The sequence below is a fragment of the Ailuropoda melanoleuca genome, chromosome 4, assembly GCF_002007445.2.
Source record: "Ailuropoda melanoleuca isolate Jingjing chromosome 4, ASM200744v2, whole genome shotgun sequence".
In the NCBI taxonomy this organism is placed as follows: domain Eukaryota; kingdom Metazoa; phylum Chordata; class Mammalia; order Carnivora; family Ursidae; genus Ailuropoda; species Ailuropoda melanoleuca.
Window position 1 is genome coordinate 1065891 of NC_048221.1, and position 12226 is coordinate 1078116.

Sequence of the window (12226 nt, forward strand, 5' to 3'; positions counted from 1 at the left end):
CGGGCGGGGTCAGAGCCCCGGTTCCGTGTCGCATGGTTGTGCTTCATGCCTGAGTTCGGTCGGTGCTCCTTCTCGCTGCTCTGTGTTCCTTCCCCCCTTTCTAAGGATCTGTGTCCGGCAGCGGGAGGGGACAGATGAGGCCTCGGGTGGCCAGGAAGGTGGAGGAGGCCGCAGGGCCTCCACACTCAGACCCAGACTCCACCTCCCAGTGCCCACACACCACCTGCCTGTGCCAACCAGGGTGGGGAGGGATCCTGGGCCTCCTGCTCCTGGTTCTTGGGTGCAAGTGGGTGTCGCTGCCACCTCGGACCCCCTACCCCAACCCAGCTGGTTTCACACGAGCATGAATTCCCAAGTGTCTTGTTCAGAGGAGAGAGACAATCAGCCAATTCGAGGCTTGTAGCCCAGGGTGGTGGGAGCCAGGGTGTACCCCAACTTCCCGAGATCCCGAGGGCCCTCCTGAGACACCCCCGCCCCCAGGCAGGCACCCAGCTGGGCTCCACCTGCACCCTCAGCCCCCCTGGCCCTGGGCTGGAGGTGAGTTCCCCTTCTGTCTGGTCTGGGATGTGGGGGGTGCACATCTGTGGAGCCCTCCCTCCCAGCCCATGTCGGGACCCTAGAGAACAGAGAGTTCCCCAAAAATATTCATGAAAGGGGGCTCTGGGGCAGCATCCCTGCCTCTGACTCCACTGCTGCTGAGCTCCCACTGGGGGGGCCGCTTTCCAAGACAGGCCCTGGGAAGGGGGGCTGGGGTAGCGGAAGGGATCCTCTCACCCTGGACAGGAGGCCCCAGGTTGGAGGGCAGGGCGGGGGGCATGTTCCAGGAGCCCCCCCCATCCCGCCCAGCACTGCCTGGGATTTGGGCCATCCCTCTTCTAGAACCAAAGCAGTGTGAGCCACACCAGCCCCCCAGATCCCTGGGCTCTCCGCTGTGGCCGCAGCACCCCCCCAAGGGCTGGTCTTGGGGGATTCTCTGCAGCCAGGGGCGAGGGAGGGCCAAGAGCCAGTGTGGCCCTGAGTGTTTAGTCAAGACTGGACACTAGGGCTGCTTTCGGGGGAAACACCGTCTGGGTCATCCGGAGTCCCTCCCGCAAATGCTAGAGGGCACAGAAGCCCTCTCCCTCCCACCCTCAGGTGACAGGCTTAAAAGTTAAAAAAAAAAAAAATCATCGTCATTGTTAACCATTGCTGTGCTGGATTTGCTGTTTTGTTTTTCTCCAATAAATTATTTTCTACTCACTGACCTGGACTTGTGTGCTGGCAGAAGGGGGGCGGTGCAGGGCGCGGAGGAGTGGGGCCGGGAGGGGGAGGTAGCTCCTTGGAGGGGGAGCCAGCAGCGCAGCCCCCTGGGGCACGAGGCGGCGCGGGCTGGAGCTGGACCTGACCTAGTGCCCTGGGAGGGGCCCCGGGAGCCCCCGCGGGGTGAAGAAAGGCTGGGGGCGGGCGCTCTTCCTGCAAATCCCCCGTCGGCCACGAGAGGTCAGTGTTTGGGTCTCTAAAGCGAGGACCGCACTCGTCGAGGAAAAGGAGGAGCCTGGAGGAGCCCCGGGGGGCACGGTGGACCCTGGTTTATTAGCAAAAGAGAAGGACCCGGAGCCTCGTCTTCCGGGGAAGGCCCCGCACGCAGGTGGCCGGTCCCGGGCACCGGCAGCCACTACGTGGGCGACAGCCGGCTCTCCGAGAGGGAGGGCTCCCCGCGCGCTGGCTGCCCATCCGTGGGTGACTCGCCCGCGGCGGGGGGAGGGGTCGGCCCCGCCTCGGGGGGGCTCCGGCCGGGGGGCGGCGCCGGGCCCTCGCCGGGGGGCTGGAGCAGCTTCTGCCAGCTGTAGGGCCAGCTCGTCCAGGACAGAATTGGGATCTTCCACGGGGACCCGTTCTCCTCCGGCAGCGCAGGCTGACCCCTCAGAGACGGCGGCCCCGAGGGCTGCGCCGGGCCCCCCGAAGGCGGCGGCGCGCTCTCCCGCTTCCTGGGCGGCGACTGGCCCACGGACCCGCGCTGCCTGTCCGCGGCGGCCGACGCGCTGGCCGGGCCGGCGGGCTGCGTCTCCTCGGCGGACACCTCGGCCTGGCGCGGCTGCCTCCTCCTGCCCAGCAGGGACATCTTCCTGGAGGACCGGAACGACGCCCTGACGCCTGGGGTCGGCTCCTCTTCCGACGGGATGGCGTCGGCAAGCAGCATGTCGCTGTGGACCCCCGGTGCCTTCCGCAGGCTGGTGCCCTGCATGATGAGGTCCGCGTAGCCCTCGCGGTGGGAGAAGGCGTAGCTGGAGCGCCGGCCGCGCGACCCCCGGTGCAGGTAAGGCCCGGGCTCCACCGTGATCATCTCCTCGCTGGGGGCCTCTTCCACCTGCTGCGGAGCAAGGGCAGCGCCAAGGTCACCCGGCTCCAGGGCGCCTTGACGGCTCTCAGGTCACCTGCCCCCAGCGGGCACCATTCAGAGCCCCCCTTGGCCACCACCGACTGGCCCTTCCCTGCCCCAGTTGGGCCAGCTGGAGTCCTCTCTGACGGTGACTGGACCAAGCCATCAGTCCTTCCCCGGACCGAACCCGGACCGGCCACCAGGGGCCTTGGGTGCCCCCTGGTGGCAAAGCCGGGACAGCCATGTGTCCAGCCCCGTGGGAGAAGACGGCAGGTTTCTGGCCGTGTTTGGTCCATTATTCCAGTCAATTCTGGGGCCCATCCCAGCTGCAACCCGCCCTTCTAGGTTTGAGGTTTTTTCCATTGTAATATAAAACGCATAACACACAATTCACCACCGTAGCTGTCTGCAGGCGCACAGCCCGCATGAAGCTCGCTCACTCCGCCCTGCGGCCACCCCCACCCTTGGCTCCAGAACATTCCGTCTCTCCACACGGAGACTCTGTCCCCAGGGAGCACGGACTCCCCAGCCCCTGCCCCAGCCCTGGCTCCCACCAGCTCCTCTCTGTCTGTGTGGACGGGACTCCTCTGGGGACCTCCTGGGAGTGGGGTCCTGAGGGATGTGTCCTTCTGGGTCTGGCTGCTCTCGCTGAACCCAGTGTCCTCAAGGGTCCGTCCACATCGTGGCAGGTGTCACGGTCCCTTCCTTTCTAAGGCTGGGTCGTGTTCCAGTGTGTGGACGGACCGCACGGTGTGTCCCTCATCCATGGACAGACGTTTGAGTTGCTTCTAAGTCCCTTCTCTTCCCTAAACCATTTCCAAGCTGCTCTGTCACCTGGACCCCCAAGCCCCGATCATGTGTGTGTGAACCCTGGGGCCTGTTATTTGGTCCCCCTCAGGACACTGGATGTGTGCCTGGGTCTTCACTCCTCCCACTCCCTGGCCCATGTCTTGGAGTTTCTGCTCCCAGCACAGGCTCTGGCTGAGGGGGTCCCAAGAGTGTGGGATGGAGACCCCAGCCCCCTCACCTCGGGGCCTGCCTTCTTGAGGGCTTGGCAAATGACGCGGAGGGCCAGTGTGGGCAGGGTGTTTAGTGACACATTCAGCAGGACGACCAGCAGGATGGAGGGGTGGGACAGCACGTTGTGGTCAGCATCTGGGGACAGGTCAGGGTCACAGTCCAGCCCTAGGTGGAGCCTCCCCGGAGCCTGCTGAGTGCCCCCTCCTCCTGACACCCTCCCTCCCTCCTCTCCCTCTGCCCCCAGGACACCTTTGTGCAACTTCCCAGAAGGCACCGACCCCCCTGCACGGCACCCCTGCGCGGCCGAGAACACAGAGACGCGGAGAGGCGCACAGCAGGCACTCTGACGTGGACGCACCCGTCGCCAGGGCCCGCCACCCCGTTCCCCACTGGGGGGCTCACACAGAAACGGGAAGGTGCTGGGTGAGACTCGGAAGAGCCAGAAACTCTGGGTGGCCCAGGTTGCCAGCACGTAGAAGCAGAGGCTGAGGATGATGGCCAGCACAGACAGGACCGTCCAGTACTTGATGACGAGCGTGACCTGGGGGGGGGTCAGGCCAGGGCACTGCCAGGAGCCCGGCGCACGGCTCCGTGGAAGTGGGCAGATCAACCCCCGGGCTCCACGAATGGCACCTGCTAGGCCCCCCTGGCATGGTCACTGAGCGGGGACACCTCATGGCTCATGTTCGAGGACCCCCGGGGACAGCATGGCAGCCCTGCCCACCTCCATGGTGATGGACAGCAGGCCCGACATGGCCACGACCACAGCGAAAGACTGATAGTCGCTGAAGCTGACGGGCCCGGCCGAGTCGTGGCTGACCCACAGGGTCACGAAGAAGTTGACCAGGGAGGTGATTGTGCCGTGGCCGAGGGCCTGGAGAAAGACCCGGTAGTTGAAGAGCTCGTCCCTCTGGCCTGCGGTGTACAGCTCGGGCAGCTCCAGGCTCCGCTCCGCACTCACGTCCTGGGGTGGGGCATGGGGGAGGCGGCAGGCTCTTGGGACCAGGTGGGGAGTGGGGGATGGCCCCACCCCCACACCAGGCCCCCAGGGGCGCGGAATGCAGGCAGACCCAGGAAGGCGGGCGGGGGCAAGGCCGGATCTGCTCACCTGCTCGAAGAGGCCGATGTAGAGCACGGGCAGCGTGCTGTACAGAAGGTTGAAGAACGCGAGGAACCAGCCTTCGTACAGAGGCTGGCGGGGGAGACGGACGGGCGCGCGCGGTCAGCCTTCCGCCGGCCAGCGGCCAGAAAGAGAAGTCTTTACCCGAGGAGACCCCCCAAACCAGCGGGACCCCTGGGGAGTCGGTTATAACGAAGGTTGGTGCTAAGACCAGGGCTGGGCTCCGTGAGGCCCGACGAAGGCCGGGAGATAGAAGGCAGAGAGGAAGGGCAGACTCTGTCCTGCAAAACTGCACTTCTGAGTCCTTGTTCGAGTGGGGTGGCCTCAATGCAGGACCGCAGAAAGGAAAATGGCTAGAGGATGTGGGGGTTTTGTCATTCTCGGGTTAGGGGAAGCACTCCGTGGAAGAGCCCTCGCGGGGAAGTCGCCCTCCCGATGGAGTCCAAGCCAGTTAGCCGGAGATGAGCACCGGCTCTGAAAAGCACCGGACGTGCGTGTTGTTACTGAACAAACAAGTACAAGTAAGAAATTCTACAAGAATCGAGTTTCTCACTGTTGGACAGAAGAATCACAAATCAGTACATGGAAGGGCTAAGCGGAGCCTTGTCCCGTGGGACAGGAGTCACAGGCACTGCTGTGAGCGCAGAGTTTTTAATATACACAGGCACAGAAGGACAGACGGACACGGATAAGATACAGACATGGATGTGTGTCTCTACAGGGTTAATATTTGCACACTTCCCAGCTCTTGTCAACTGAGCGAGGAAGCCAGTGGCCTCCCGGTTGCAGGGAGCACACCCGGCTCTCAGAGCTCGGTATCTAAGTACCAAGGAGCCAGGGCTCCGCACGGGAATGGCCGGTTGCGGGCCAGGGGCAGCAGATGCAAAACAAGCAAGGAGCCCCGTGTAGCACCGGAAAGCGGGGCTGCGCTCGCAGACGAGCAGTCACGTGTCAAGAGGGACGAGTCAGGGACGATCTAAGCACCAAAGTGTACAGTGAAATAAACACCCGTGAGTGCACACCGATAGGGAGAAACACCGAGTAGAGGAGAAGCAACAGTTCTTCCAGTTAACAAATGTGGGGGGAAAGACGAAACTGCTCCATGAAGACCCAGAACAAAACAGGAAGCCTGGTTTCAACACGGCACTGGAAGTCCTAGCCAAAGCAGTGAGCTCAGAAAAAGAAAGAAATGCTATTCAAATAGAAAAGGAAGAAGAGGGGCGCCTGGGTGGCACAGCGGTTAAGCGTCTGCCTTCGGCTCAGGGTGTGATCCCGGCGTTCTGGGATCGAGCCCCACATCAGGCTCCTCCGCTATGAGCCTGCTTCTTCCTCTCCCACTCCCCCTGCTTGTGTTCTCTCTCTCGCTGGCTGTCTCTATCTCTGTCGAATAAATAAATAAAATCTTTAAAAAAAAAAAAGAAAAGAAAAGAAAAGGAAGAAGAAAACCTATCTCTATTTGCAGAGAACATAATTCTCTATGCAGGAAAATCCCCAAAGGATCCACGAAAGAAAGCCACTAGAGCCAATAAACGGACAGCAAAGCTGCAGGGCACAGACCGAAAATCCGAAACTCACTTGTTTCTACACCAGCAAGGAACAACCCCAAAAGCAAATTAAGAAAACAATCCCACTCATAGAAACCTCTGAAAAATATCTATAACAAACAAACAACATCTATTTATCTAGGCTGCCTCTGTAAAGCTCCCCCTCAAATGCCTGGGTTTCGGTGACAGGGAGCTCACTCCCTCTCACAGCTGGCCATTTGCAGACGACATCCTTCCACGCAGGGAAAACCAGTGCCTGGACCCTTCTCAAGCTGCAGAGAACGCCTCTCACCTTCGCCACGAGACTGCCTACGGCCGTGTGGTCAGGGACCCACACTCTTGTCTCCTGTGGGGCCCCAGCCCCCCCCCGTGTCCCCTAGAAGGACAGACATCAGAGCATCCGTCCTGCCCGCGTTCAGAGTGCGGAGAATGCCGGGCACAGAGGGTGAGTGTGGCCAGCGCGCTCGCCGGGGCGCGGAAGGCACACCTGGGCAGTGAAGCCGCTGTAGAAAGCGAACCAGACCTGGACCATCATGCTGGCCGCCGTCTTGTAGATGAAGTGACGCAGGAACTTGCAGACACGCATGTAAGACCAGCGCCCGTGCACCAGCAGCAGCCGCTTCAGGAAGCAGAACTGGGCCAGCGCGTAGTCGCTGTTCTGGACGGCCTGCATGCCTTCCTGCCCCGCCAGCCCCACGCCGATGTCCGCAGCTGCGGGGACACGCGGCCGGTCAGCCTGGGGCCGCCCCGGCCAGCCCTGCCCTGCCCCCCCGCGGCCCGCCACCCACTCTTGATCATGTTGATATCGTTGGCGCCGTCCCCGATGGCCAGGGTCACCGCGCCCTGGTACTTCTTGACCAGCGCCACGATCAGAGCCTTCTGCTTGGGCGTCACCCGGCAGCAGATGACCGCCTGGCACTGGGAAGCCAGCTCCACGAAGGCCCGCTCCCGCCACACCTCGGGGCTTTCGCTGGTGCCGGAGTTCGTGACCTGCGGCGCCAAGCCCGAGCTCCGCAGCTGGATCCCCAGGGTCCGCCACATCAGGGACACGCGCCGGGCCCGCAGGAAGTCCTTCCTCTGCTCGTCCGGCTCCTGCCAGGGCTCGTCCCCGTCCCCGTTCATGCTGTGGACCAGCGCCCGGGGCTCCTTGCGCAGGGACAGCAGCAGCTGGTCCTGGCCATGGAGGGGGGGGCACGGGGTGCATCACTCTGCCTGCACGCCCCGCTCTGGGAGCGCCCCAGCCGGCCCCTCCGGGCCTCGCGTCCCAACGGCAGGCTGGACTTAGCCGAGACCCTCCCTGGCCCCTCCGAGAACCATCTCTTGGCTGCTCCTCCCAGCCCCCTCCCCAGCACCAGGGACTCTGCCTGCTGCCAAGTGGACACTGACCAGGAACTCCCCGCTAATGACCATGGCCACCTTGACCTGTGGCAGGAACCGGTTCTTCCGATGGCCCTTGCCACGCTGCACATTGTTGTTGGTCTCCCAGTAGGCTTCCAGGATGCGACTGTGGGGGCCCAGCCGGGGCTCAGCCACGCCAGGGGGCACAGGCTTCCCCCACCCCCCTCCCGGCTGGGCCTGGGTCTCCCCCTCTGCGAGCCCGGCCAGTCAGAGGCTAAGGAGCTGCAGAGCCCAGGAGCCGCTCTTCCGCTACAGGTGCCTCCCGCCCTCCCCGCCCCCTCCCCCACTTCTTACACTATCTCCTTCTCCTCCAGAATGACCATGCTCTCCGAGAGCAGCTGGCAGGCAAAACCGATGTTCACTGCTGTCTCTGCAAACCAGTCCGGCTCAGCACCGCGGCGCCCCTGCTTGGGGGCCACGCCCACCCTGCGGTGTAGACCCAGGCCCTCCACAATCACATCTGCACGCCCCTCGCCCCGGCCATGAGAATTGGTTCAAAAGGAGACATGTGACTCAGGGCAGCCAATGACGGCCAGCCCTGAGTTTTTGGCAGCAGCTCTGAGCAAAGGGGCCCCCACTTTGGTCTGGTGGCGGAGGCTAGGCTCCTGGAGGAAGGGAGTCTGGGGGCCACAGCCAAGGGATCATTGGACACGCCATGCCTAGGCCCCATGGGCACTTCTTGGAACCCACAAAAACAACTTAATTTCTTTTAAAATCAGCTTGGATATTCGTCTTTACTCTAATGCAGCTGCAAAATGTCATCTTAAAAATTTGTGTGTATGTGCCTCATGCCCACGTGCGCCCTAATGTGGCTCTGCCGGCTCGCACGGCCAGCGGGCCCCAAGGATCCCACAGGGGAGAGGGCAAGATCCGGGGCTCGCAAGACCCGAGTCCCCGGCAACCTCCAGCATGCGCCCGAGGTCTCGGAGCCCTGCTTGGCCCATCCATCACACCGGGGTAACGAGGGCCAAATGCTCAGGAAGTGCTCGGCACAGTGCCAGCCCACCAGAAGGAGATGTTGGGGGTCGGGGGGGACCCCAGCATTTTGAATCGTTCCCATCTCTCCCCTCCCAGGACGAGGTGGAGGGCAAGGCTGAGCCCGAGGACAGGCTGTCGGTGGCGGGACAGGCAAGCAGCTTCTCCCACCCATCCCCCTTCTCTCTGTGCTGGGCGTGGCCGCCCTGGGACCCACCTTGCTTATCCCCTGTGAGTACCCACACTTTGATGTTCCCTTGCTTGAGACACTTGATGGTGTCACAGACGCCATCCTGGAGTCTGTCCTCAATGGCCGTGGCTCCCAGCAGCTGGGGGTGGGGGCAAGGGGCAGGAGGCAGACTGAGTGGGGACTCGGCTCCCGGGCAGAGGTGGGGATGCTGGGGCCCCGGCCCTCCGTGCTCTGCACACCTGGAGGCCCTGCTCCATCTCCTCATACACCTGGTGCAGGGCGTGGGCCCGGTTCTGCAGGAGGATGCTGGCCTCCTGGTGCCGCTGACGCCACTCCTCGTACACACCCTCGTCCACCTCCTTGTAGGCCAGGCACAGGGTCCGCAGGGTCTCCTCAGCAAAGGACTGGGGGCAGGGGGCAGGGTGGTGGGCCTGGTACCGCCGTGTCACCACCCTGCCTCCCTGACACTCCTCCAGCCCTTCTCCCCGCGTGGGTCCGCCAAACTTCGCCCCCCGCCCACTGCCTAGCCTCCCCGTGCTCAGCCCTGTCTGGCCTCCATACCTCTGTCCTGCCCTTCCTCCTGCCGGGAACACCTCCCTTCACTTTGCATGGCAACTTCTAACTGTTCTGAAGACCCTCCCTTCCCCGTCAGGGCCCCTGCAGCCCCAGACCCTCCCTCTGGTCCCTGGGCTTAGGAATGTCTGTACCCCACCCTCTGCCTCACTTTTCAAGGGGTCTCTTGGGGTGGGGAGGGAACAGGATCATGTGGGACTCTGTCTCCAGCCCCCCAGGAGAATACCCGCTCGCCTCGGGGCTACCCCGAGGAAGGTACCCCTCGTGGCTCCTTACTTTCCGCCTCCCCACCCCCCACCCTGCCCCAGGTTTGCTGCCCCAGTGGGCAGCCCCAGGTCTCGCTTATGTCGTTGACCGGAGGTGGGTCTGAGAGGCTGGGCTTGGGCACGACAGGGGCTCCCTGCACATCCGAAGAACCAGACAGGCCTTTGCTGCTCTTGTGCCTCAGTTTACCTATTTGTTCCACAAGGCAGTAGCGCCAAGCCATCTTGCCAAGCTCCTGGACTCTGTGTCATTCTGTACGTATTTCCCCAGCTTGGAGTCAAAGCTCGGAGGCCTGCCCTCCAACTCCCTCCCCCAGCTGTGTTCCACACCACCCCCCACTCCCAGCAGAGCAGGGCACTGTGGGAAGCCCCGAGTGGAGGGACACAGGACATTCTCTCCATAAACAGCCCCACCAGCCCATGCGCTAGGTGATGCTGGAGACCTAGCAAAGCCCTTAGGGAGCCCTAGAGGGTCAGGGCTGGGCCACAGAGAGGACACATGACATGACATGGCATGACATGACATGACATGACATGACATGACAGACCTATGTTAGGGTTGGGGCAGGAAAATCTCCCTGGACGTGATCTTGCATCTGAGGCCTGAGGACTAGAAGATCCTGAGTGACAGAGCGGAGGACGGCATTCCAAGCAGAGGGGTTAGGTGTGCAAAGGTCCTGAGGCCTCATCTGAGCATGGGGCAAACTGCAAGCCAGAAACTGGGGTCCTGGGAAACCCCCTGGGGGCAAGGAGATACCAGGCTAGAAAGACCAGCAGGAGACAGAGCTTCAACAGCTGGGCGGAAGAGTTTGGGTGTTATCCTGGAGGAAAAGACTTGAGGCAAGGAGGGCTGAGCCTGTCTTAGACCCCAGGCCTAGCTGGGAGAAGGGGGGCAGTGTCCGGGGCCAAAGTCCAACTACAGGGTGTCCTTGTGTGGTTTAGAAAAAGGCGTCCCCTCTGGACAGATACAACTTAGAGTTCAGCTCCTTCCCAGCCTGTGTGTGTGTGTCTGTGCGTTTGCGTGCATGCAGGCGCATGCACACATGGGGGGGTTGTGCGGTACACAAGCTGGACAACTGTACATGGCCAGCCTGGGTGCCTGCTGTTTCTCTGCATACTCTCCTCCTCTGCCCCCTCTCCCTGCCCCTTTGCCCTCACCTCCTGCCCCCTGCCGCCCACAGCCTCTCCTCAGGGCCCACAGGGACTCACAGCCAAGGCCTCCTCTGTGGTCCACTCTTTCATGCCTTTCTTGTGCAAGCGCTCAAAGATGACCACGTCGGCGCCTTTGGTGTAAAGGTAGATGGAGCCCTCGGGGTTGCGGACTGCAGAGGGAGAGGCCTGGCTGCCCACACGCTCTCCCTGCTGGCCCGCTGCACTCTCCCCTGCACGGGCACTCACCCAGCACGGACATGCGTTTGCGTATGCTGTTGAAGTCCATCATGGCCAGGACCTGGTACACCCGTTCCTCCCCCAGCTCCATCACCGTGATGCTGTCCTGTGTGCGTGCCATGAACACGTACCCAAAATTCCGGGCCGCCGTGACCAGCGCCTCCTCATCGGGGGATGCGGCCTGGTACACCAGCTGGTCTGGGCAGGGAGGGAACGACGGGGTGGGGAGGGCGCATTCCCTGAGCGTTCGCCCTCCATCAGGACCCGCCACTCATCTCTAGCGGGTCCCGCCTCCAGCTCCATAGCATGGGGGAGGAAACAGACCCAGGAGCCACAGCAGACGATTCCGGGACAGTGATCTCCTGGGCTGGTATGACCTCTCGGCCCAGTAAAGGAAGGCGGGTGCTTGGGCCCTGGGCTAGAGGGCCTCCCCCTCCCAGCAAGAACAGATCTCGGGTCAAAGGCCTGGACACGCAGTGATCCAGGAGAGGCGGGGCTTGGGACAGCGCGAGGAGCCCCTGCGATGGGGCTGGAGCATGTCGGGGCCCTGGGGCCTGAGCGCCCTCCCAGGCAGGGAGAGGATGGGCGCACTCACTGTCCTTCTCCTGCACCATCACGGTGTGGCAGATAGCCAGCAGGCGCCAAAACTCCCGCACCACCTTGTCCTCATTGTGTCGAACGGCACACAGGAGCCTCGAGTTTCGGTAAAGCAACTTCCCATCAGCAAAATTGTTCCAGAGGTAAGGGTTCTCCTGCGGGGCGCGGTGAGGGGCAGGCAGGTTCTGGGTGCGTCCCAGCCCACCCCCGCCTCCCATCGTCCAGCACTGAAGGGCGGCCAGGGCTCACCTGACATGGGCTCTCCTCCTTGTCCTCATCCGGGCCTGGGAAGAGACCCCACGTCAGCCTCAGATCCCCCAGACCCATGGGGATCCCACAGCCCCCACTCCCCACTAACAGGCTTCCTGGGGCCACTGGATACAGCCGGACAAGCTGGGCCTAGGGTTCTGGACCTGACACCCCAAGCGACCAAGGACCCCCCGCCTCAGCTCTGCCTCCTGCACCAAGGAAGCTGAGAGCAGCCACAGCTTCTGGGGGTCCCGGAGGCCAACCCAGAGCAGAACTCAGCCGCACGCACTGCACTGTGGTGGATCTCTCCATGGTATCTTTTTACAACTTGGACTTGGCTGCCTACTTGGAAAAACTGGGGGGTTCCACATAAAAACCTGGGTCTGCCGCCCTTCTAGAAACATCAGAAGACCTGGCCGGGGGTAGAGGCTGTTTGCCACAGACTCCACTGCTCCCTATCGCCCCTCGGGCCCCGGCTGAGGGTGGGGTGGAGTTTCCAGGAGGGCATGGGCCCATGTCTGCCCCCCCCCCGCCCCGCCCCGCCCCGCG

At 62.8% G+C, this 12226-nt stretch overlaps 1 protein-coding gene across 1 annotated transcript in view; it reads right to left on the reverse strand.

Annotated features, from left to right (window-relative positions):
- Positions 1–1268: 1268 nt before the first annotated feature.
- The window catches only part of ATP8B3 (ATPase phospholipid transporting 8B3), an 18958-nt gene continuing 8000 nt past the window's right edge, over positions 1269–12226 (reverse strand). The window contains exons 13-27 of the mRNA XM_034660003.1: positions 11678–11712; positions 11427–11583; positions 10841–11029; positions 10652–10764; positions 8846–9010; positions 8634–8745; positions 7736–7811; positions 7430–7547; positions 6832–7216; positions 6531–6754; positions 4488–4571; positions 4104–4343; positions 3782–3920; positions 3387–3514; positions 1269–2350 (exon numbers count right to left, since the gene is read on the reverse strand). Coding sequence (XP_034515894.1) covers positions 1655–2350; positions 3387–3514; positions 3782–3920; positions 4104–4343; positions 4488–4571; positions 6531–6754; positions 6832–7216; positions 7430–7547; positions 7736–7811; positions 8634–8745; positions 8846–9010; positions 10652–10764; positions 10841–11029; positions 11427–11583; positions 11678–11712 — 2861 coding nt within the window. The 3' untranslated portion in view covers positions 1269–1654. The remainder of the gene's footprint in view (positions 2351–3386; positions 3515–3781; positions 3921–4103; positions 4344–4487; positions 4572–6530; positions 6755–6831; positions 7217–7429; positions 7548–7735; positions 7812–8633; positions 8746–8845; positions 9011–10651; positions 10765–10840; positions 11030–11426; positions 11584–11677; positions 11713–12226) is intronic.